The following is a 25,166-nucleotide window of genomic DNA, read 5'->3' as shown; positions in this document are numbered from 1 at the left end:
TCCCCCAGGCCACTGACCCAACTGATATCAACACACACACACACAAATCTTAATAAGGTCTTAATAAACTTTATCCCCTCAGGTCACTATGACCGCTCTACCCTGTCACTTTGTAATTTCTCTAGAGGCACACACACAATCACACAATCACACAATCACACACACACACACACACACACACACACACACACACACACACACACACACACACACACACACACACACACACACACACACACAGATTTGGGCCTCTGTGCCAACATGTTAGAGAAGCCCTGAGCCATAAAGGGTCCAGGTTTACCAAGCATTAGCACCAGTGGAAGGTTTGAGCCTGGTATTGTATATCTGCAGTAATGGTTAAATCACACTGCATTCCCCTTCAGATCATTAGTAACGCCTTTTTTTGTTGTCCGTGTGTGTGTGTGTGTACCGGCTTGTGTGTGTGCTCCAGGTATCCTCTACTGGCCATAGCAATGTTAATATTCCACACACACTGGGTGAGGCCTGAGACCATTAATCATGTTTGTGAATGTCTAATCTCAACGTTATTTGTGCCGGTTAGATTTTCACGGCTGTCTGGAAGATTTACAATGGCATGCAGACGAGAAGTGTGTGTGCTTGTGTGTGTGTGTTGAGACGTAATAGCCTGTAATGGAATGGGGTATGTTGGTGTGTGTTTGTACTTTATGTGTGTTAAGATGGTACAATGTGTGAGGTGAATGTAGGGCTGTTACGGTGACCATATTACCGGCAGTCACGAGTCATGACCCCAGTCAAATTCCACGTGACTGTGGAGTCACGGTAACTAGGCTTCTCCAAAACTGCGCTCTGATGCCACTGATTATCATTAGTAACCTACCAAACTTGTTAACGGCCAATGGCTTCGATAATGGCCTGGTACTCAGCACTCTAATCAATCTGACATTAGCGCAAATGCAATCAAGAAATCTAATCAAACACTACTTGAGAGCCCATAAACCCATGTTGCGCAAGATTTCTATAGGCTATGCAGTTGCGTGAGAAAACAGAGTTTTGATGGCCTCTATTAAAAAGAGGAGGAGCCCATCAGCTTTCTATAGGCTAAGCCTACTATATATATTTCTAAACGTTCCTAATATTAAGCACATTGCTTCGCTTTACAACCGGAGTAGCCTGCCTGGCTGGCATGAAAATGAACCACGGGAAAAGCATCCTCCATTCACTATTTAAGTGCATACGGGTTACGTGCATTTTTTTCCCCTGCCCCTGTTCCGAGAGGAGCATGATAATGTCCCATTTTATATCCAAACTAATTTCACACATATTATTTAGTATATGTAAAGACAAGATTAAATTGAGAAAAGTCTGATGGGTAAGAATATTATCAAGCGCTTGTCATATTGTGAATGAGAGACTGGCGAAGTGTGTGCAGCCTGCACAAGAACAGCAGAGCTCTGCCTTTCATGACACTTTTTTCAAATCATCATTAGAGTTGAATCATGCAGCTTTAGAATGTATATTAAAAAATATATATATATGTATATATATATATAGCCTAATGTTTGTATCACAACTAAAGTTGCATAAATAACTCTAAATGAAGCATATAGGAGGACCTGTTTCTTTGTTAACCGCTCAACACAGAATAGCTGCGTGTGCGCACTCCCTCCAAAATTGTTTGGGGAAATATCCTTTCTATTTTATTCAGCTATGTTCAATTGTATTCTTCTTACTATTTATTGTGAGGCAATATTAAATGGATTTATTAGACTTTAAAATGTAGATGTTCCAAAAGTCTGCATCAGTGGCTTGTAGGCTATGCATGGAAGCTAAGAGATACTAAACGTGTTTATGTTAATTAAAGGTCAGTTACCGTGAAACCGGCAGTTATTTGCATGACAATCCCCAGCTGACAAAATGTCATGACCGCCAAAGCCCTAGGTGAGTGCATGTGTTGTGCATGTGTGTGTGTGCATGTGTGTGTGTGTGCGTGTGAATGAGTGTGTGCTCTAAGGGCTTGACCACATTTCAGGAGAAGTGTTTCTGTCCGTTTCCATAGTGACAGCAAGTGGCCTATCAAGAGGTGTTCATCCTGGTGATGCTATCTGAGTACATCAGAGAGGAGAGAGAGAGAGAGAGGTGGAGGGAATGGAAGGCCCCTGAGGTATTATCAACACTAACATATCCAATGGATCGAGACACGCACACACACAATGGACCCCCCCCCCCCCCCCCCCCCCACACACACACACACTGTGGTGGAGGTACACACACATGTAGGAAGGCTACAAGAGACTATCTGTGCATCAGTGGGCTATTGTCACTATCCTTCTGTAGACTAAATTATGGAGAGGAATGGAATTTACCTAGCTCTTCTTCATCAGATTGGGAGTCAGCTACACAGCATTATGAGTAGAGGGAAGATACAATACATATAAAAGACTAACAACGGGTGAAAGACAATAAAACCAAGACAGACAATGAAAGCTAGAAAATGTGACATCGGGGACTATGCAAAAACTACACTGAAGGATGTACAAACTTCACTGAAGTGCTAACCATGACTGTCCTTTACCACTACGCCTAAACATTAAGGACCGGTTTTCAGGACACAGATGAAGCCTAGTTGTGGAATAAGCTTCATCTGTGTCCAGGAAACCGTCTCTAAGGGTTTCTATTGTACAGTAGATATCCCAGGGGTTGTAGAGTTATACAGCTGTGTTTACCTTCTGATCCCTGAAAAACACGGTTCTCTACAGGACAGAGAGGAAGACAAGACCACATTAATGCATACAATCTGTTTTATTACAGCCCTGGTCTAAAGACTACATAAAATACCACCTCAACTGAACCTATACACCAAACACCTGACTGGGTTAGCCTAGCCACAATTCTAATCCACAGTAGCTAGCTACAGTATGCTAACAATAACACAGTAGGCTATGAGAGGAGAGTTAGAATGCAGGCCTGCTGGTTTCAAACCTCTCAGTTCCTCATACAGGTGTTCCTCTGTTGTCACAGGATAAAGGGATGGAAAAGTGACAAGAGAAGAATATGGGTATGACACAAGGGAGATGTGACTGAGTTAATGGAGGTTCAACAACAAAGTATGACAGGGACACCATCCTACAAAACCAGGCTCTTACAGATAAAGCTGGTTGAAGTAGGGCGTTGATGTTGAAAGTGTATAGTACTCTTACTACCTTCTCATTGTAAAAGGTAGAAGGGCAACCTTCTTTATTCTTACAAAGGATGTGGTTGGTGGGGGGAAGGGGGGATTCTCCCTATCCTTTCATGGCATACCGTCACATCTAAACTGGCCATGTGCTCTGGCTTCTGTCAAAGTTTTTCTCCCCAAGAATATGGCATGGTAGAGAAGCTTAATCTCTTGCCCTCTCCTCTTTTCTCCTTCCTCTCCTCACCTCTTCTCTTCCCCCAGTGTAAATGAGGCCTGTAACTATTAGCAACTCATCCATTCATGAATGCAGATGAGATGGAATGTATTATGTATCAAAGTGGAGATCATCCATCCACAGAGACGGCCTCTCCAGTCCCAACCCCCCTCTATACACTGTGAGGCGGACTGGTCACTGCAGGCTAGCAACAACAAGACCAGCTGGGAACTAGCAAAACTGAAGAGTGAAAAAAATATTTTTGCCTTCTAATTGGCATTCGATACAGCTTATACCCATGAACTACAGTGGACAGGGAAGTGGAAAGTACAGTTAGTCATGTTGGTCAGTGTTATACAACACTGCCAGATGGCTCGGTTGGCTTGAGTGTGGTGCTGGCAACTCCAACGTTGTAGGTTCAATTCTAGCATGAGCCATATGACTAATCATAAGTGAGAGCATATGCCACGTATATGGTCATGTTTTTCATTCCCACCTGCAGTATTCAGCATAGCGTCCACTGGCATGAAAGTTTCACATAGCCTTGCCACGGTAGGACTGGTGTTCCATTAACATGGACACCATAGTGGCCATTTCTCAAAACAGTATCGTCATGGAACACTATGTTTTAGACACAATATACACTATCATTTCTGACATTTGTGGTAATGTGAATAACCTTGAACAATGCATGGAAAAGAGGAAAAATGCATTTCATTGTGTGTGGGTGTGTGTGTTCGTTCCTCTGAAATGGAAAGTTCTGTGGGTGATAACATCTGTGTCAACATTATACATATCAGTTCTCATATCAGACAGGGTCACTGAGTTCCTCTATTCATACTCATGACTCACAACGCAGTTGTTTGGCACAACATCTGCCTAGGTATCATAAACAACAACACTTTTCATCACGCACACACACACACACACACACACACGCACACACACGCACACACACGCACACACACACACACACACACACACACACACACACACACACACACACACACACACACACACACACACACACACACACACACACGCACGCACACACACGCACACACACACACACACACAGTCTAAGGGTGGGAGTGTATCACACCATATAGCAAAGGGGTAAGTGTGGTATCTGTGCCTGTCAGGGAGAGGTGTATGTGTCTAAGAGCCTGTAGGAGAGTAAAAGCAGTGGCAAACATTTCACCCTGTTGGCATGCGTAGAAGAGGGAAGATAAACTACGTCGCACACAGGAAGAAGAATCACTCTGAAGAGGAAGTACGAAGTGAGTGTACGCTCTTGCCCAAACTTTATTTAACCCCTAACCCCTATGCACTTGTTGAGATCTGTCAGGCTTTGAGAGGTGTAAGTGTAAAAGGATATTGCACTGCTTGCCATGTACCACTTCCTCCTGAATCATCTCACACCAAGGCTCAAACCCAGGACCTCTGCCTCGCAAACACACGTGACTGCCCTCCTGAAGCATTATACCCAGTCGCAAGCTGTTCGGCAGCGCAGACACTTCAGGCTGAGGAGTGAGTTTCACAGATCTTCATCTGCTACATAAGCAATATGGTGACACATTCAGTGGAGTTGTTACCATATTGCCTCCACCTATATCAAATGTGCATAAGGGGTAGGTGTCAATTGTGGATTGGGCAATAGAGGATCATGCACTTATATAGGCAGCAACTCATGTAGAATACACACACAGACTGTACACACACACTCCCTCCTCAACCAACAACCAAGCACTAGAGTTGTGGGGAAGGAGAGTGGTGGGTTTGGATATAGAGGTGGATTGGGAGAGAGAGAGAGAGACGGGCTGACAGTCATGTTGAAGAATGTTGTAGCGTTTTACCTTCTACGTCATTAGAGTCGTAGTCTGGAGTGAGGCATGGATGGAGAACAGAAGACACACACATGACACCGTAACCACAGCACCATTAGGATTATGAGTCAGAATATATAGACATCCTGTAGGGCTGAATCCTAGCTTGAGATATGCACACGTAACACATAACTCAAAGTCATTACGGCATTTATGCGTAGACATCACACGTTAGTTAGGATTCAACCCATGACAATGCTGGTGAAGTCGCACTAAAACAGAAAAACATTGTTCATGTCAGACTGACTTTGACAACACTTCAGATGCATTAGATGACAAATGTACCACTTTCCAGTGGTGAAGTGACATTACAGAGGCATGAATGGAATGAAAACAGTGGAGTGTCCTTTATCTATGCACTGTACTGCATAATGTATGCATGACCCATCCTTTTAGTGTTGTACTGCCTCTACTGTTAAACACACCTTCTGTCACATCCATTTACACCTGTGACAAGAGTGACACACTCTTGTGATGGCTGACCTTGCCTGAGACTACAGACTAGACCCAGACTTACTCAGCACATAGTTTTCACATTCTATAGACGGAATAAAAGTTTGTGATCCCAAGTCAAGTTTCTGGTTTCCTAGTGATTTCCTGGTTTCCTAGAATGAGATATGTCATTTACATCTTTCTAGATTCCTTCCCAAATCTGAGACCTGTCGAGTTTCATAATACACCTGTCAAAAGAGGTCAAACCACTTTATGAACAGTCATAGTGTACTAACCTTTGACCCTCTCTCCACGGTTCAGCTGGATCTCTCCCTCGCCCTGTGGCGTGTACGGTTTGACCACAATGAAGGTGCGTCCCGGCACGGCACTGTAGAGTTTCCGTTTGGGGCCGCTGGCGCCGGTAATGGCAGGGGGTGTGTGGGTGGGGGGGCTGGGGTCCCGCTGTACCGTGCCCGGGCTGTAAACAAACACATAGGTTACCGTGGTGATGCCAGGCAGCTGGTAGCTGAAGCCTGTAGTCACCGACATGGTCGGGTCGCCAAGGGGACAGTAACCCAGCAACAACCTGACAGTTGTCACAGTGACCGGTTGTAAGATAAGTGCCACTGTCTGTCCAAGCGGCCAACAGTCAACGGTCCCAAAGCAAACCCTGAGGGAAAGTCATGGGACGAGAGATCACTCTTCCTACCCTCCTCCTCTAAATCCTTCTGTCTCTTCCTCTTCCTCTGTTACAGCAAACACAAAATCCCCCTGTCCCCCTCCCTCCACCCCTCTTTTCCTCTCCTCCTCGTCCTCTCCAAGGCAGGAGCAGTAGTGTTAACGGTTAGAGGTAACGGAATCTTCCCCGTTGCTGTCTCTCAGATCCGTCTGGCAGTCCCCCTGAGTCACACATATCCTGAGCTCCCGCTCCCACCGAACAGCCCTCCAGAGAGGGGGAGAGAGCTCCCCAGCTTCCAGTGCTCCAGACTGGGCGACAGATCCCACCTAGTCCCCTGGCTCTGGAGGTCCAGGTCCTGCTGTGGAGGAGAGGGAGAGAGGCTGGCTCTACACCCCGACCAAGACTCCTTCTCCTGGGAGTCCCTCTCCGCTCCCCTCCACCCCTCACACACACACGCCCACTCACACACACTCACACACACACTGGCGACGATGCTGCTGCTAGCCCTGCTGCTGTTACCGCTACTGCGCTTGGAGGCTCCCCTCCCCTCTGACGACTCACACACACTCACGCACACACAGCTCTCTCCGAGCATTCTAACCAACACACATACTCTCCCAGACACACACACACAAGCAGGCTGCCCCCTCCGCTGCTGCTAACGCTACATCTCCACGAGCACAACATACGCCAGCGACACCATGTCGCAAACACACTGAAACGACATATGCACACACACACACGCGCACACGCACACACACGCCCCGGGGCACGATTGATCTCCTCCTGCCTGTCTGCCTGCGTGTGTGCATGTGCCACTGCTACCCAGGACAGGTTGGTGTGTGGGTGGGGGTGGGGGGGGCAGGAATGAAGCACCGGCCCATTTGGCTTAATTGTCACTGGCACCTCCTCTTTGCCTTGAATCACTTTCTCTTTTTCCCCCATTCTCTTTTTCCCCCTCCATCTCTCGCTCTCTCTCTCCTTCTCCATTCCTTCCATTTCTCTGATGGAGGTGGCTGGTGAATTCTACTAGAGCCGAATCACAGCTTCTCCTGGTCTTCATTCATCACTACTGCTGCAGCTTTGTGTGTGTGTGTGTGGATCACACTGCTGCCTGTTTGTCTGTGTCCTCAACACTCACTCTCCCATCCTTCTAACAGCTGCTTTTCTCCTTACTTCCTCCATCCCTCTCCCCTTCTCTCTGTTCTCTCTTTGTTCATGCAAAATCATCGATACTATACAGTGATTCAAATATCAATGTGTTTTTAAATTGCCTCTGTGTGTTAACGTATGTGCGTCTGTGTTTACATGTGTGTGTACATTATGGGTATCACGTCAAGTGTGTCTGTGAGTACACCCCTCATTCTCTATCTACCACTTCCCTCTCTCCTCTCTCCCTGTCTCTCTCTCCCCCCTCTCTGTCTCTGTGCCGTATCAATCACTCGTAACCCTTATTTCATTCATTCATTCTCCTCTCTCCATCTTTCCCCCTCCCTTCCTGCTTCTGTTTATCGCTTCCTCAAGAGGAAAGGAGGAAAGAGGCTGGGATGGCTGCCTGCCGCATGTTAATGTTTGAGCCCAGGACACTCCACCCTCTGCAAGCTGAACACAACACAGAGAGGGAGGGAGTGAGGGATGGAAGGGTGGAGCGAGGGAGCGAGGGAGCAAGAGGGGAGAGCAGAGAGATGGATGGAGGAAGGAGGAGAGAGAGGGGGGGTGGGTAAAAGGGGAGGAAGAGCAAGGGAAAAGAGAGATGAAAGGAGCAGCTAGAGTGGGCAGGAGAGACAGGGATACAGGCAGAATGAGATGAAGAGAGCGATGTGATGCTAAAAGTGGACAGAATAGGGTAAACAAGGAAATAGAGCTTCTGCTTTAAGTTGGTTTCCAATACATAATTAAGCCTAAAGCTAAACTAATTCAGCTTCAGTTAATGCAGCGGCAGTGGATACAAATCCTGAATCACATAATTCTATACATACATTCACACTAATTTACTACTGCCATCAGTTTTATAACAGGCAATTAAACTACATATCTCAATGTTGCTACAAGCTGGTCTGGAATATCCATACATGCACCGACACGTGATGGGGCGCACACGTACACACACACGTACACACACGCACCCACCCACACGCACGCACGCACCCCCCCCCCCCACACACACACACACAGAGCTGTAATGGTATGTTAGATGGTCTGACCTCTGTGGTGGCAGATGCCCTGATTGCTCCTTGCAGGTGGGCTGGAGGAGGATGGTGCTGGTGTGTGTATGTGTCCCTGTACACTCCAGATTGATCTCTCTTCCTCCCCTTTAATGAACTGTGTTTATAATGCCACGATGGCCCCCTCTCAGTGTGTGCGCGTGTGTGTGTCTGTGTTTCCTAGGACACTGCTTCTGTAACCGTGGTAACTGTCTATACCAGAAAAGAGAAAATACACTACATGCTCGTTGAACATCTCATTCCAAAATCATGGGCATTAATATGAAGTTGGTCCCCCTCCCTTTGCTGCTATAATACCCTCCACTCTTCTGGGAAGGCTTTCCATTCTTGATGTTGGAACATTGCTGCAGGGACTTGCTTCCATTCAGCCACAAGAGCATTAGTGAGGTCGGGCACTGATGTTGGGCAGTTAGGTCTAGCTCGCAGTCGACATTCCAATTCATTCCAAAGGTGTTCGATGGGGTTGAGGTCAGGGATCTGTGCAGGCCAGTCAAGTTCTTCCACACAGATCGCTACAAACCATTTCTGCATGGACCTCGCTTTTTGCACAGGGTCATTTTCATGCTGAAACTGGAAATGGCCTTCCCCAAATTGTTGGCACAATATTGGAAGCACAGAATCGTGTAGAATGCCATTGTATGCTGTAGCATTAAGATTTCCCTTCACTGTAACTAAGGGGTCTAGCCCGAAACATGTTAAACAGCCCCTCCACCAAACTTTACGTTTGGCACCAATGTGCGTGTGCACTTCCCCGGGACTGGCTGGTGTGTGAAGTGGTTTAAACTACAACTCTACCAAAGGACAAGTCTATACCACGTGGAGCATTGGCTACATGGCTGGAAATGGTTAAACTCTGAGACTATTGATCCCTACAGAATAAGAGCAAATGTTAGACATATAATTACTAGTCTGCAGTTAGAAATTACGTAAACCTAGGATGAGAATACAAACATCTATTCTATGAGAACATTTCCGAATGGTACTCTAAAATATCCAATCTAACAAACACAAAATACTTTGATCTTTAGGGAAACGCAACCAGAGAGATTCTGATGAACTCTCCAGCAGACGGACCGGATTCCAACAGAGAAGACAATAACGACATACGAAAGCGAAAGTAAATATAAATTGCAATTTATTTTCGTATGAGCGGCCGTTCAAGTAAAGTATTAGCAATTTCTATGAGTGTAGTAATCCTTTGAGTTTCCCGCTCTTGAACCATCCACCCCTTTCTTTTGTCTACCAAGCCGTCATATCGCTTTCATCCGCTAGGGACTTTTTTTGTATCATGTAGCAACCCAATCTATAATATCCACTGTTTGTTTGTTATGTATTTCTGTGATTTGATTAGTTAGTAAATAAATAATTAAACCAATTTGTATATCGCTGATTCATAATTTATGCTAGGGTTCGTGCAGATAACCAAGAATTTTATGATGTACAGATGAGACTGATACAAGGTAAATAATAATTAATGACTGACTGCTATTGATATAAAAGATCTTCAGATCTTTAAGAGTGGATTCGAGAGATAGCCACTCTATATAAACTAATGCTCCCGTGGTGCCCCGGATTCTTAATGAGTTAGTTATTGCCTGATTAATTTTTGTATTGTATTATAGATATGTGGTAGTAGAGTAGTGGCATGAGGGCACACACTTAATGTGTTGTGAAAAGTGTTATGAAATGTAATGTCATGTAATATTTTAAAATGTATATAACTGCCTAAATGTTGCTGGACCCCAGGGAGAGTAGGGTTAGGGTTAAAAAAGGAGATCCTTAATAAATACAAATACACATTTAAGTGACACATTTGTGACACTCTACAGGTTGGCAGCGGTGCTCAGTTTTTCAACAACACATCAACAACAGCACTTCAACAAAATGCCTATACATTTTGCATGTAGGCTGTATAAAATGACATAAAAAAAATGATGACTTAGAATTAAAAAGTAATGACATGAAAAATGCCTTATTAGACTGTACAGTCATTAGGCTATACGGTGCCTTTGAATTCACTTTTAGAAACACGGGTTTGGCCAGTCTTTGGTTTGAGGACCATGTGTTGAGCTTTGCTTTCCTAGTTTGTTAATTTAGCCTAGCAGATGCTCTTCTATTCCCATGCCCTAATCACAGACAACACAAATCAATTTTGTAACAAAAGTTTCATGGAATAAATTTAATAAATTACAAAATGATAGTTTCCCGAATGAAAACAAGTTACAAGTGCATTTAGGCCTACCTGATGATATGGGGCTCCTATGTTAAAAAACAAATAGCTTTTTCTCGAATTCATTGATGATCAAATACTTCAGTTGTAACTGGTTCTGTTGAGCTCAATTTTTACAGTTGATAGACAACTTTATCACTGTTCCAAACTTAGACTATCCTCTTTTTTAACAATAGCTTGTATAGAAATCCAAGCCGCTCTGGTGCTACAGCATGAGCTCATTCATTGTCATGCTCTTTTGTGGTATTAAAATATTATGCTTGGTCTCCCAAGTGGCACGGCAGTCTAAGGCACTGCATCGCAGTGTTGTGGTGCCACTACAGCCTGGGCTGTGTCACAACTGGCTGTGACCGGGAGTCCCATAGGGCGGAGCACAATTGGCCCAGCGTTGTCCGAGTTAGGGGAGGGTATGGCCGGGGGTGCTTTACTCAGCTCAATGCACTCTAGCAACTCCTTGTGGCGGGCCAGGCGACTGCAGGCTGACTTCAGTCATCAGTTGAACGGTGTTTCCTCCAGTACATTGGTGCAGCGAGCGGGTGTTAAGAAGCATGGCTTGGCGGGTCATGTTTCGGAGGACTCATGACTCGAACCTTCGCCTCTCCCGAGCCCGTTGGAGAGTTGCAGCGATGAGACAAGATCATAATCATGAAATTACACACCTCCAAGCTGTGTAAGGGCTATTTGATGGAGTGCTGCATCAGATGACCTGGCCTCCGCAATCGCCCGACCTCAACCCAATTGAGATGGTTTGGGATAAGTTGGACCGCAGAGTGAAGGAAAAGCAGCCAACAAGTGCTCAGCATTTGTGGGAACTCATTCAAGACTGTTGGAAAAGCATTCCAAGTGAAGCTGGTTGAGAGAATGCCAAGAGTGTGCAAAGCTGTCAAGGCTAAGGGAGGCTACTTTGAAGAATCTCAAATATACATTTGTAAAACACTTTTTTGGTTACTACATGATTCCATATGTGTTATTTCATAGTTTTGATGTCTTCACTATTATTCTACAATGTAGAAATAGTCAAAATAAAGAAAACCCTTGAATGAGTAGGTGTCCAAACTTTCAACTGGTACTGTATATGATTATGCTTGTCTCCAATAATGTAAAATAATGTAGAATTGCATGAAATGCATTTATAAAAGGCAATTTTTTCTCAGACTGCAAATAAGATTATAGATTCATGCAGTGCTTTTAATATAATGGAAATCTTTTCACCCCTTCCCTTCCACATTGGAATGTGAATCCACAACCTTCTGGCTACCTGCTGGCTAAAGTCATTGTTTATGGCTCTGGTCTATCCTAGGAGTGAGGGTAAATGGTGCATTAGGCATGTTCTCTGCTATCCACTATGTTTGAATTTTTCTTTTGGGTATGGGGGGGGTCACTTGTTTAGTGTTTTCAAGTGTTCATGGAGGGTCAGTTAAACATTTATTTTATTGGTGTGTCTGTCTGTGTGTGTGTGTGTGTGTGTGTGTGTGTGTGTGTGTGTGTGTGTGTGTGTGTGTGTGTGTGCGTGTGTGTGTGTGACCAGACAATGTTCCAAACAAAGCGACGGGATTAGCAGCCAAACGGACCAATGAACTGTCACCTTTTGATGATGCGGATTATGCTGAGTAAGGATCGATGTTGGTTCCGCCATGTACTCCTTTGATGTGGATACTCCACACTGGATTCACTCTGGCGAAAAGGGTCCATATCAGGGGATATGTTTACATGACACTTTTACATATTCTAGAGCAGTGGTTCCCAAACTTTTTATAGTCCCGTATCCCTTCAAACATTCAACCTCCAGCTGTGTACCCCTTCTAGCACCAGGGTCAGCACACTCTCAAATGCTATTTTTTGCCTGCCACACACACACACTATACAATACAAATATTAAACATAAGAATGAGCGTGAGTTTGTCACAACCCGGCTCGTGAGAAGTGACAAAGAGCTCTTATAGGACCAGGGCACAAATAATAATAATCAATAATTTTGCTCTTTATTTAACCATCTTACATATAAAACCTTATTTGTTAATAAAAAATGGTGAATAACTCACCACAGGTTAATGAGAAAGGTGTGCTTGAAAGGATGCACCAATGTTGGGTTGTATTGGAGAGAGGCTCAGTCATTTTCCACACAGTCTGTGCCTGTATTTAGTTTTCATGCTAGTGAGGGCTGAGAATCCACTCTCACATAGGTACATGGTTGCAAAGGACAAAAGTGTCTTAACAGCGCGATATGCCAAGGCAGGATACTCTGAGCACAGCCCAATCCAGAAACATATCAGTGGCTTCTAATTAAATTCAATTTTCACAGAACCGCTTGCTGCAATTTCGATGAGGCTCTCTTGTTCAGATATCGATAAGTGGACTGGAGGCAGGGCATGAAAGGGATAACGAATCCAGTTGTTTGTGTCATCCATTTCGGGAAAGTACCTGCGCAATTGCGCACCCAGCTCACTCAGTTCCTTCGCTATATCACATTTGACATTGTCCGTAAGTTAATTTGCGGACCAAAAAATCATACAATGACGGAAAGACCTGTGTGTTGTCCTTGTTAATGCAGACAGAGAAGAGCTCCAACTTCTTAATCATAGCCTCAATTTTGTTCAGCACATTGAATATAGTTGCGGAGAGTCCCTGTAATCCTAGATTCAGATCATTCAGGTGAGAAAAAACATCACCCAGATAGGCCAGTCGTGTGAGAAACTCGTCATCATGCAAGCGGTCAGACAAGAGAATATTATGGACAGTAAAGAAAACTTTAAGCTCGTCTCTCAATTCAAAAACACGTGTCAATACTTTCCCCTTGATAACCAGCACACTTCTGTATCTTGTAAAAGCGTTACATGGTTGCTGCCCATATCACTGCATAGTGCAGAAAATACACGAGTGTTCAGGGGCCTTGCTTTAACAAAGTTAACCACTTTCACTGTAGTGTCCAAAATGTCTTTCAAGCTGTCAGGCATTCCTTTGGCAGCAAGAGCCTCTCGGTGGATGCTGCAGTGTACCCAAGTGGCGTCGGGAGCAACTGCTTGCACGCACGTTACCACTCCACTATGTCTCCCTGTCATGGCTTTTGCGCCATCAGTACAGATACCAACATGAGTAGCAGCTACGTTTGGCTACATATGGACCGTTAGTGGAATTCCCGCGAGAGAGTAACGGTTAATGTGATTGGATGTTAAATATTAGACTAGGCTACCTGTATTTGACATTGTGTTGTTATTTCGCTGAACACTAGATGGTTTAATGTTATTTTTGGCAGTGAAACAAGGCTAGTCAGGCGAGAAAACCTCACCCAAATGTATAGCCCTGTTGGAAAATATAAATGGACTGTTTGAAAATGTGAAGATAGTTTTTTAAATAAAAAAAAAAATACACATAGGTTGGAGTAATTAAAACTCGTTTTTCAAGAACTCCACAAATTTCTTGTTAGCAAACTATAGTTTTGGCAAGTTTTGTGCATGACACAAGTAATATATCCAACAATTGTTTACAGACAGATTATTTCACTTATAATTCACTGTATCACAATTCCAGTGGGTCAGAAGTTTACATACACTAAGTTGACTGTGCCTTTAAACAGCTTGGAAAATTCCAGAAAATTTGGTAATGGCTTTAGAAGCTTCTGATAGGCTAATTGACATCATTTGAGTCAATTGGAGGTGTACCTGTGAATTTATTTCAAGACCAACCTTCAAAGTCAGTGCCTCCTTGCTTGACATCATGGAAAAATCAAAAGAAATCAGCCAAGACCCCAGAAAAAATTCTGGTTCATCCTTGGGAGTAATTTCCAAACGCCTGAAGGTACCACGTTCATCTGTACAAACAATAGTACGCAAGTATAAACACCATGGGACCACACAGCTGTCATACCGCTCAGGAAGGAGACGTGTTCTGTCTCCTAGAGATTAACGTACTTTGGTGCAAAAAGTTCAAATCAATCCCAGAACAACAGCAAAGGACCTTGTGAAGATGCTGGAGGAAACAGGTACAAAAGTATCTATATCCACAGTAAAACGAGTCCTATATCGACGTAACCTGAAAGTCCGCTCAGCAAGGAAGAAGCCACTGTTCCAAAATTGCCATAAAAAATCCAGACCACGGTTTGCAACTGCACATGGGGACAAAGATCGTACCTTTTGGAGAAATGTCCTCTAGTATGATGAAACAAAAATAGAACTGTTTGGCCATAATGACCATTGTTATGTTTGGAGGAAAAAGTGGGTGGCTTGCAAGCCGAAGAACACCATCCCAACCGTGAAGAACGGGGGTGGCAGCATCATGTTGTTGGGGTGCTTTGCTGCAGGAGGGATTGGTTCACTTCACAAAATAGATGGCATCATGACGATGGAAAATTATGTGAATATATTGGAGCAACATCTCAAGACATCAGTCAGGAAGTTAAAGCTTGGTCGCAAATGGGTCTTCCAAATGGACAATGACCCCAAGCATACTTCCAAAGTTGTGGTAGAATTGCCTTGGCAAAATGGCTTAAGGACAGCAAAGTCAAGGTATTGGAGTGGCCATCACAAAGCCCTGACCTCAATCCTATAGAACATTTGTGGGCAGAACTGAAAAAGTGTGTGCGAGCAAGGAGGCCTACAAACCTGAATCAGTTACACCAGCTCTGTCAGGAAGAATGGGCCAAAATTCACCCAACTTATTGTGGGAAGCTTGTGGAAGGCTACCCGAAACATTTGACCCAAGTTAAACAATTTTAAGGCAATTCTACCAAATACTAATTGACTGTATGTAAACTTCTGACCCACTGGGAATGTAATGAAAGAAATAAAAACTGAAATAAATCATTCTCTCTACTATCATTCTGACATTTCACATTCTTAAAATAAAGTGGTGATCCTATCTGACCTAAGACAGGACATTTTTTACTAGGATTAAATGTCAGGAATTGTGAAAAATTGAGTTTAAATGTATTTGGCTAAGGTGCATGTAAAATTCCAACTTCAACTGTATGTGACAGCCTATTTTCTCTCATCATGTTGACAAATACTGACTGTATACATCGCATATCTGTGTTTTCTCAGCACATTCAGATATAAAGCTATATTGATTACAGATAGCCTATGCTTCTCTTGGCTGAAATCCATATCTGGATCTTGATATGCTTTTTGATATGCTGAAAATAGGATGATGGATTTCTGAGTTTTTAGAACATGGTCAATAATTTGACAAATACAAAATCCATATTTTATTTTATGCACAGATCATTTTTGGATTCCCTCTGGATATCATAGATGGCATGGCCGGATATTGACTAAGTACATATCCTGAGATAGGACTATGTGGACATGTTATTTTCTCTATATGATGACAAAGACTGATAGTTGGCATAAATAGTATATTTTCTCAGCACATACAATGCATATGCTCCATATCAGGTCCATATCAGGATCTTGAAATGTTGATTCTTATTAAAGAATGTCTGATTCTTATTTGAGTTTTGAGGACATCTTCATAATTTGACAAATATTAAATTCATATCATTCTTTCAGACACTAGCTATAATTTTTTGAATTCCCTCTGGATAAAGGTGCGCCAAACCACAAGCTAAAAGCACAGTAACTGGTAGCCTAGCAACAAGAATCATGTATTTTCTGCTGTGGAGTTCCAAATGTCATTTTTTTATTTGGGCTCCACAAATGAATGTGTCAACAGTGTGTGGTCGAATTGACCAAAGGAGAAACAATGAAGTGAGAAGCTATTGAGAAAATGCTTCAAAGAAGTTAAAGGTGTAATATGCAGAAATCGCTCTGCTATTTCCTGGTTGCTAAAATTCTAATAGTTTGAGTAATTTTTGTTTGTGACAAAACAAGCAAGCAATAGTGTGGAGAATCATTGTACCATCTAAACCGCTGTGAAATATATTTTCAATAACCTAAAATATTCTATTTTCAGCTATTTGAAGCTGATGTACAATACCGATCTACCCCTTCTTAGACTTGCTTTCAATGAGAATGAGCGATGCATAACTCACATTTCTATGTGATTTTGTCCGGGTTGCCCAAAAAGTTAAATATTGCAGCTTTAACGGTAATTTGAGATGTTTTATTTATTGTAGTAAATAGAATCACATGGTACGGTTATGTGAAATGACAATATTTTCTTGCAATATCAACACAATTTTGATGAATGATTTATGCATTGACAGTTTGTAGTGGATCACAGACCAATACTACCACCATGTTGGGGTGGACTCTGAGGGACCGCTGCTGACAACCCAATCTGCATCCATTGTTCATAACAAACAGAGCAGGCAGGGGTATTGAGAGTGTGCAACCTTTATTTTCTGTTAAATAAATAAAATATCATTTTGGCAAATATTCACCTATGTTTGCATCTTCACAGAAAACATGTGTTGTTATTGGAGCTCTGGATTTGTTATGCTGGATTTTTTAAAACAGAAATAACAGAGATGTGCTTTGGAAATAGCAACTTAAATATGACGTTTGGCTTTCCGTGCCTTGCATTGCCTACTTCTGAATATGGTGCAAGTGTATGCTCAGATATGTCACCTTCATGTGTAAAAGCACAGTAATTTGTGGCACCTAAACAGGTCAAATTATTTGGGCGTTGGTCATTTGTGACTCGTATCAGGAAACTAGGCATATGTCGCGGGTCACTACCTCACAAAAGAGCCATTTGAACTAAAACTTTTAAATGTTTTATCAAAATTTGTTTTTTTGTTGCAGAAATGCTTTCTGGAACATGTGAACTTTCATGTGCCATCATAATAATATTGTATGCCATCTGTAAATACAAATACAACTGTTAAATTATGAGCCTAGTTGGTTTAGCCACAGAAAAAGGGACATCAACCTTCCCGCTAGCCATGATTGGCTGAGAAAATGAGTCGGCTGGACATGCCGAGAGATGAGTTTGGATTGGTCTGCCATATTGCATGCTTCTGTCTATTTGAGCTGGTCAGTATGTCTAAGTAATCCTGTCTAACATGGCTTTAAAAATATATATATATTGCGTCGTAAATCTTCACTTTCTGGAGGACCGATTTTTGAAATCAGTGGAATTAAAGTATGATAGCTAAGTGTAACCGATGTGAAATGGCTAGCTAGTTAGCCAGGTGTGCGCTAATAGCTTTTCAATCGGGATGTCACTCGCTCTGAGACCTTGAAGTAGTTGTCCCCCTTGCTCTGCAAGGGCTGCGGCTTTTGTGGAGCGATGGGTAACGATGCTTCAAGGGTGGCTGTTGTCTATGTGTACAGAGGGACCCTGGTTCGAGCCCAGGTAGGGGCGAGGAGAGGGATGCAAGCTAAACTGTTACATTGATGCTGTTGACCCGGATCACTGGTTGCTGCGGAAAGGAGGAGGTCAAAAGGGGGTGAGTGTAACTGATGTGAAATGGCTAGCTAGTTAGCGGGGTGTGTGCTAATAGCATTTCAATCGGTGATGTCACTCGTTCTGAGACCTTGAAGTACTTGTTCCCCTTGCTCTGCAAGGGCCACGGCTTTTGTGGAGAGATGGGTAACGATGCTTCATGGGAGGCAGTTGTTGATGTGTGCAGAGAAGTTGTGAGACCCAGGTAGGGGCGAGGAGAGGGACGGAAGCTAAACTGTTACATAAGGAGATGGAGAAAACACCAGTCTCTGGATTACATCTTCAAACTAAGGGAAACCATGGCATCTGTGACAGGGAGAAGTGTCCATTCCATGTATATGGGTAAGATAGTCTAGCTAGCTAGATTTTCAGATATTACGCATTTCTAATTTTGACAGTCATTTTCATTTCAAGTTAAAGTGTATTGTTAGCTAGCTTGCTAATGTTAACTGGCTGGCTTGCTAGTATGATCTTATTATTTGTATCTCAGAGCCATTTACTTTGCTAGTTGAAACCTAAAGTTAGCTCGCTAAAATTGAACCTGGTTGGTTAGCTACCTGCAGATTCATGCAGAATAGTAATGTCATGAGTTGGGACTATGGTTTAATTAACTAGCTAGCTACATGTCTTATTGAAATACTCCATTATGCAAGTTTCCATTTCAATAGAATGTCACTGCGACAACTGTTGATAGACGTAGCTGGTAAATTCACTCTGGCTATCTACTCCAATTTCAGAGCACTCTCATCTGAGTGTACCAGAGCGCAGAATAACTGACGAATTTACGAACGTATCAACACCCGTTGAATATGGCCGGTGTCAGTAAAGGTTTTCAAAAAAGTGCAAATTGTTGTCAGCAGCACAGTTGCAGTCACCAATGCTCTGGATAACATAAAAAAAGCCGAACCAGCTCTGCTAGAGCGAGTAAAATGGTCAGTTCTCTCATTTGTGTTTGGAAGTAGCTAGTAAGTTAGCCAACATTAGCCAGTTAGCTTGGGTGCTTGACTGCTGTTGTTAACACAGCACCCTCAGATGGTTGGGGCTAAAGCTTAAGAGGGTGTGAACGATGTTGAATGGGTGTAGACAAAGAAGAGCTCTCCAGTAGCTACCAAAACATTCAAAGGCAATTTTCTCAAAAGTGAGGTTACAAGTTCATCAACATTACTTTCCCATTGTTCCTCAAAAATACAGTGTATGATATACCATTTTGTAGCTCTGAGTCTCTACTTTTATCCAATATAAAGAACACAATTAAAAATGTTGCTACATAAGACCGATTTGAGCCGGTCGGTCACATTTCATGAGTTGAATTTAGTTTATTGACCATTTTCCGGATTGGATGCATGTAGAAACTGTCCAATTATGTAGAATATCCCAGCTCCGTATATGACATTAAAGACATGCATATCTGGAGTATGTCTACTACGTATACCTAATAAAATGTCAGATATCCAGAAATATATAGATAAAGATATCCCCTGATATTGACCCTTTTTGCCCAGTATCAGGAGATTCTCTCTCTTTCTTTCCCTCTCAACCCTTTGGAAAACCATGGATAATCTACACTCCAACAGACCCTACAGTTATAGAATGAAGGAAGAGATCAAGACAGAGAGGAGTGGGGGGGAGAAAGAGGGAGAACAGGAGGTGACAGTGGAGAAGAAATGAAAGAGAGGATGTGCAAAAGAGAGAGAAAGGTGAAAGAAAGGTGAGAAAGAGAATGACAGAAAATGGATAGGGGGACAGATGGAGACAGCAGAGAAAAGCAGGAACAAGGCCTATTGCATTACCAACCTCTATAACCAATAGTGTTATATTGGTTTTCTATGGTATAGATAACTCACACAACCATTCCATGTGTCCAAATTCCAACCTTTTCTCAACCATTCCCAGTTTCCTCCTAGAAACAGTTTTGGACTCCTGACAGCACTGCCCACTCTGGTTTGAGAGGAAGTGATGGCATGTTCCACGGGAAGTGGTTATATTGGCTGTAGGGGCGGGCCACTGACCGGCCAAACTAATTTCACACTCCCCTTGTACCCAAAATGCCCTGGAGCTACCACAGGACGGACAGATGGAGAGGGAGAGGGAGAGGGAGAGGGAGAGGGAGAGGGAGAGGGAGAGGGAGAGGGAGAGGGAGAGGGAGAGGGAGAGGGAGAGGGAGAGAGAGAGAGAGAGAGAGAGAGAGAGAGAGAGAGAGAGAGAGAGAGAGAGCAAAGTAGTGACCAACAATAGGGAGGGAGAGGAGTAGATAGGTAAGGAAAGAAGGGAGGCAAAGGAGGGAGGGAGGCAGATTGTGTAAACATGTTTCTAATGCTTTCCCTGCACCATGTCATTTGAGGACAGTCACTCTCTCCCTCAAGAGTCCTCAGGCCTTTACTGTTGTGTCAGTAACATTAGCAATTTACAGACCTGTCACTTCTTACACAAATTAACATGCTAATTACAGCAGAAAAAGAAACAGTAGAAGAACACAGACGGGCATCTAGGACAGAACACAGTAGGGGAACTACCCCTCCCTCCCTCTATCGATGCCTTTCATTATCCCTCGTTGGTAATACTTTACTTGACACCCAGCGTCATAACACGTTATGACACAGTCATAACCATGCCATAATATGTCATAACAGCTAACATAACTTGTCATAACCTGTTATAATATGGTCATAACACTGTCATGACACACACAATATATTTAGACCTGTTGTGACATATATTGTGTTATTTTATGGCTGGTTAGGACACCTACATAAGAGTGTAAAAACTCACAAAACCTACCACAAGGAGTTATTTTATGGCATATTAAATTAACATTGTAATTACGCACATATTTATGTCAGACATGCACCTACCCCAATGCTCTGTTGCTGATGACTGGGAATAAAGCAGGAGCAGATTTCAGGAGCAGGACAACACACCCTCTTTTTGTCTGATATAAGGGCATGTAGGTGATAGGCCTATCTGGCTTATATGTTTATGATGGTAGTAATGCTTCTTGACAGTGTCAAAGTGTATATTCTTAGTTCAAGAAAAGTGACACAGGATGGCCTTAATGCTTCTTGACAGTGTCATGAAGTGTATTTTCTTCAAGTTATTTAAAATATTCTGCAAAAAACAACCGTAAAGAATTAATTACAACAACAAAGCACTTAAGAAACACACTTTCGAAAGAAAGGGAACTTCTTGAAAGAGAGAGAGGTCTGAGAAACAGCCTGTGTGATGGATGGAGTGAAGTGACAGTATAGAGTATTACAGAGGGAGAGAGGGCTCGAGTCTTGTCTGTAATGCAATTGCCCTGTCAGACATGAAACTGCTGCTGCTTCTGGAGAATATCGGTAAGTACAGTATTCAGACCCCTTAACCTTTTCCACATTTTGTGACGTTACAGCCTTATTCTAAAATGGATTAAATATGACATTTTCTTCATCAATTTACACCCAATACACCATAATGACAAAGCAAAAACAGATTATATTTTTTTTGTTGCAAAAACAGAAATACCATATTTACATAAGCATTCAGACCCTTTGTTATGAGACTCGAAATTGAGCTCAGATGCATTCTGTTTCCATTGATCATCCTTGAGATGTTTCTACAACATGATTGGAGTCCACCTGTGGTAAATTCAATTGATTGGACATGATTTGGAAAGGCACACACCTGTCTATATAATGTCCCACATTTGACAGTGCATGTCAGGGCAAAAACCAAGTCATGAGGTCGAAGGAATTGTCCATAGAGCTCCGAGACAGGATTGTGTTGAGGCACAAATCCGGGGAAGTGTACCAAAACATTTCTGCAGCACTGAAGGTCCCCAAGAAAACAGTGGCCTCCATCATTCTTAAATGGAAGAAGTTGGGAACCACGAAGACTCTTCCTAGAGCTGGCCGCCGGCCAAACTGAGAAATCAGGGGAGAAGGGCAATGGTCAGGGAGGTGACCAAGAACCCGATGGTCACTGACAGAGCTCCAGAGTTCTTCTGTGGAGATGGGAGAACTTTCCAGAAGGACAACCATCTCTGCAGCACTCCATCAATCACGCCTTTATGGTAGTTTGGCTAGATGGAAGCCACTTCTCAGTAAAAGGCACTTGACGGCCCGCTTGGAGTTTGCCAAAAGGCACCTAAAGACTCTCAGATCATGAGTAACAAGATTCTCTTGTCTGATGAAACACGTCTCGAGGAAACCTGGCACCTTCCCTAAGGTGAAGCATGGTGGTGGCAGCATCATGCTGTGGGGATGTTTTTCAGCTGGATGGACTGGGAGACAAGTCAGGATTGAGGGAAAGATGAATGGAGTAAAGTACAGAGAAATCCTTGATGAAAACCTGCTCCAGTGTGCTCAGGACCTCAGACTGGGGCGAAGGTTCACCTTCCAACAGGACAACAACCCTAAGCACACAGCCAAGACAACACAGGACTGGCTTTGGGACAAGTCTCTGAATGTCCTTGAGTAGTCCAGCCAGAGTCCGGTCAAACATCTCTGAAGAGACCTGAAAATAGCTATGCAGCGACGCTCCCAATCCAACCTGACCAGTTTTTGCTTTGTCATTACAGGATATTATGTGTAGATTGATGTGGGAAAAAACAATTCATTTAATTTTAGATTAAGGTTGTAATGTAACAAAATGTGGAAAAAGTCAAGGGGTCTGAATACTTTCCGAATGCACTGTACATACACTACATGGCCAAAAGTATGTGGACACATGCTCGTCAAAACATCTCATTCCAAAGTGATGGGCATTAATATGGAGTTGGGCATGCATTGTGCACAGGGGCCTTGTCATGCTGAAACAGGAAATGGCCTTCCCCAAACTGTTGCCACAAAGTTGGAAGCACAGAATCATCTAGAATGTCAATGTATGCTGTAGCATTAGGATTTTCCTTCACTGGAACTAAGGGGCCTAGCCCGAACCATGAAAAACAGTCCCAGACCATTACTCCTCCTCCACCAAACTTTATATTTGGCACTATGCATTGGGGCAGGTAGCGTTCTACTGGCTCTCATCCGTCGTACTGCCAGATGGTGAAGCGTGATTCATCACTCCAGAAAACACATTTCTACTGGCGGCGAGCTTTACACAACTCCAGCCGACGCTTGGCATTGTGCGTAGTGAGCTTAGGGTTGTGTGCAGCTGCTGGTTTATGAAAATCCATTTAATGAAGCTCCCGACTAACAGTCTTTGCACTGACGTTGCTTCCAGAGGCAGTTTGGAACTCGGTAGTGAGCTTCTGCACTCGGCGGTCCTGTTTTGTGAGCTTGTGTGGCCTACCTCTTTGCGGCTTAGCCGTTTTTGCTCCTAGAAGTTTCTCCTTCACAATAACAGCATTTACAGTTGACCGGGGCAGCTCTAGCAGGACAGGAATTTGATTAACTGACTTTTTGCAAAGGTGGCATCCTAAGATGGTGCCACGTTGAAAGTCACTGAGCTCTTCAGTAAGGCCTTTCTACTGCCTATTGTGTTTGTCTATGGAGATTGCATGGCTGTGTGCTCGATTTTATACACCTGTCCACATACTTTTGTATATATAGTGTTGTATTCTAAAGTGTTGTAGTCTACACTGTAGCCATTCACCAAAATTACTAAAATAGAGGAGGGGCATTTATTATTCCAAACTGCAGGTCGTGGTTGGAACACATATTTCCCTACTTTAATCAACCAGACCATTTGGAATTTGTGATAAAGCTGTCGTGATTTAGCAAAGAATATATATAGCTTGTCTACAGTTTTGTTTGTGTTTTATAGGCAGTCATTTCTGAAGGACTAATGGGAGGGCAGCACGCGTGTGTAGAGGGAGCGGTTGGATCGAAATTGAGTGAGAGAAAAAATAATGCCAGGAGAAGAACTGTGATCACTCGGCTAGTTGAATTTTTTGTTGTGAGTCGCTAACAAATGGGAGTAACACAAATCGACGTGAATTAACAGTTGTCTTCGTGAGAACATTTCAGATGCCGCCTGCTGTAGGACTGAGATAGAACTTTATTGCTCCCTAGTGGTCAAAACACGCAATAGGATTTGACGTGGAATTTCATGAAAGTTTCTCATCGTTTTAACAGAAAACCGTAAAAGAATTATACTTTAAACGTTAAGAAGAATTGTCAATTTGTCACAACCCTAGTACTGACACATGATCACAATAAAACACCTCAGCAATCTGCTCAATTTATCCCACAAGTCCCCCCAATGCACTCCACAAGCATGGACTGGATATCTGAGTGTAGCTCATGTACGTCTCCAGTCCAGTTCCTTATGCAAACAACCCTTCTAGACATCTATCACAATTAATAGGGGCCAGCCCACTGACCAGAAACACAGTGTGAACCATGCCAGTTAAGAACAAATTCTTATTTTCAACGACAGCCTAGGAAAAGTGGGTTAACTGCCTTGTTCAGAGGCAGAACGAGAGATTTTTACCTTGTCAGTTCAGGGATTAGATCTTGCAACCTTTCAGTTACTAGTCCAACGCTCTAACCGCTAGGCTACCTGCCGTCCCGTGAGTAAGTCACTTGAGAGATGACAAGGAGGAGAGAGGAGGAGCTGGCCTATTAGATCAGACAACAGCACAGTTCATTGTCCCCCAAGGTATTCAATATATGATTGATTGATTGTCCGTCTCACCTGAGGCGTCCTCGAGGGACGTGTCCCAGAGCGTGTCCGTGTGCCCTCCTGACGCTCTGCTCGCCCTCATGCAGATGACTGTGTAGCGAGGGAGAGCGGGAGTGGGAGGAGCGAGAGCTGCCTGTGCTCTGGAGACTGCTGTCTGGCACCTCTCCATGATGAGTCTGGAATACAGCACACACACTGTCACACACACACATAGGCACACATACACACACAGGCTCTCTTTCTCGCAATTCAATTCAAGGGGCTTTATTGGCATGGAAACTTATGTTTACATTGGCAAAGCAAGTGAAATGGATAAACAAAAAGTCAAATAAACAAGTTCCAAAAGAATAAAGACATTTCAAATGTCGTATTATGTCTATATAGAGTGTTGTA

General features: G+C 43.2%; 1 protein-coding gene across 4 annotated transcripts in view; it reads right to left on the bottom strand.

Moving 5' to 3' along the window:
• Nucleotides 1-24,861, bottom strand: part of LOC115152085 (SH3 and multiple ankyrin repeat domains protein 3) — a 98,501-nt gene extending 73,640 nt beyond the window's left edge. For 2 of the 4 annotated variants that reach the window (XM_029696589.1, XM_029696591.1), the window contains exon 1: nt 5,986-6,463. In XM_029696589.1, the coding sequence (XP_029552449.1) occupies nt 5,986-6,238 (253 nt within the window). In that variant the 5' untranslated portion in view covers nt 6,239-6,463. Of the gene's footprint in view, nt 1-5,227; nt 5,252-5,985; nt 6,464-24,785 lie in introns of those variants that run through there. The other 2 variants (XM_029696594.1, XM_029696590.1) reach the window with 2 other exon arrangements.
• Nucleotides 24,862-25,166: the final 305 nt, after the last annotated feature.

Source organism: Salmo trutta, chromosome 17, assembly GCF_901001165.1.
Source record: "Salmo trutta chromosome 17, fSalTru1.1, whole genome shotgun sequence".
Classification (NCBI taxonomy): domain Eukaryota; kingdom Metazoa; phylum Chordata; class Actinopteri; order Salmoniformes; family Salmonidae; genus Salmo; species Salmo trutta.
This window is presented reverse-complemented; position numbering and strand designations above follow the sequence as displayed.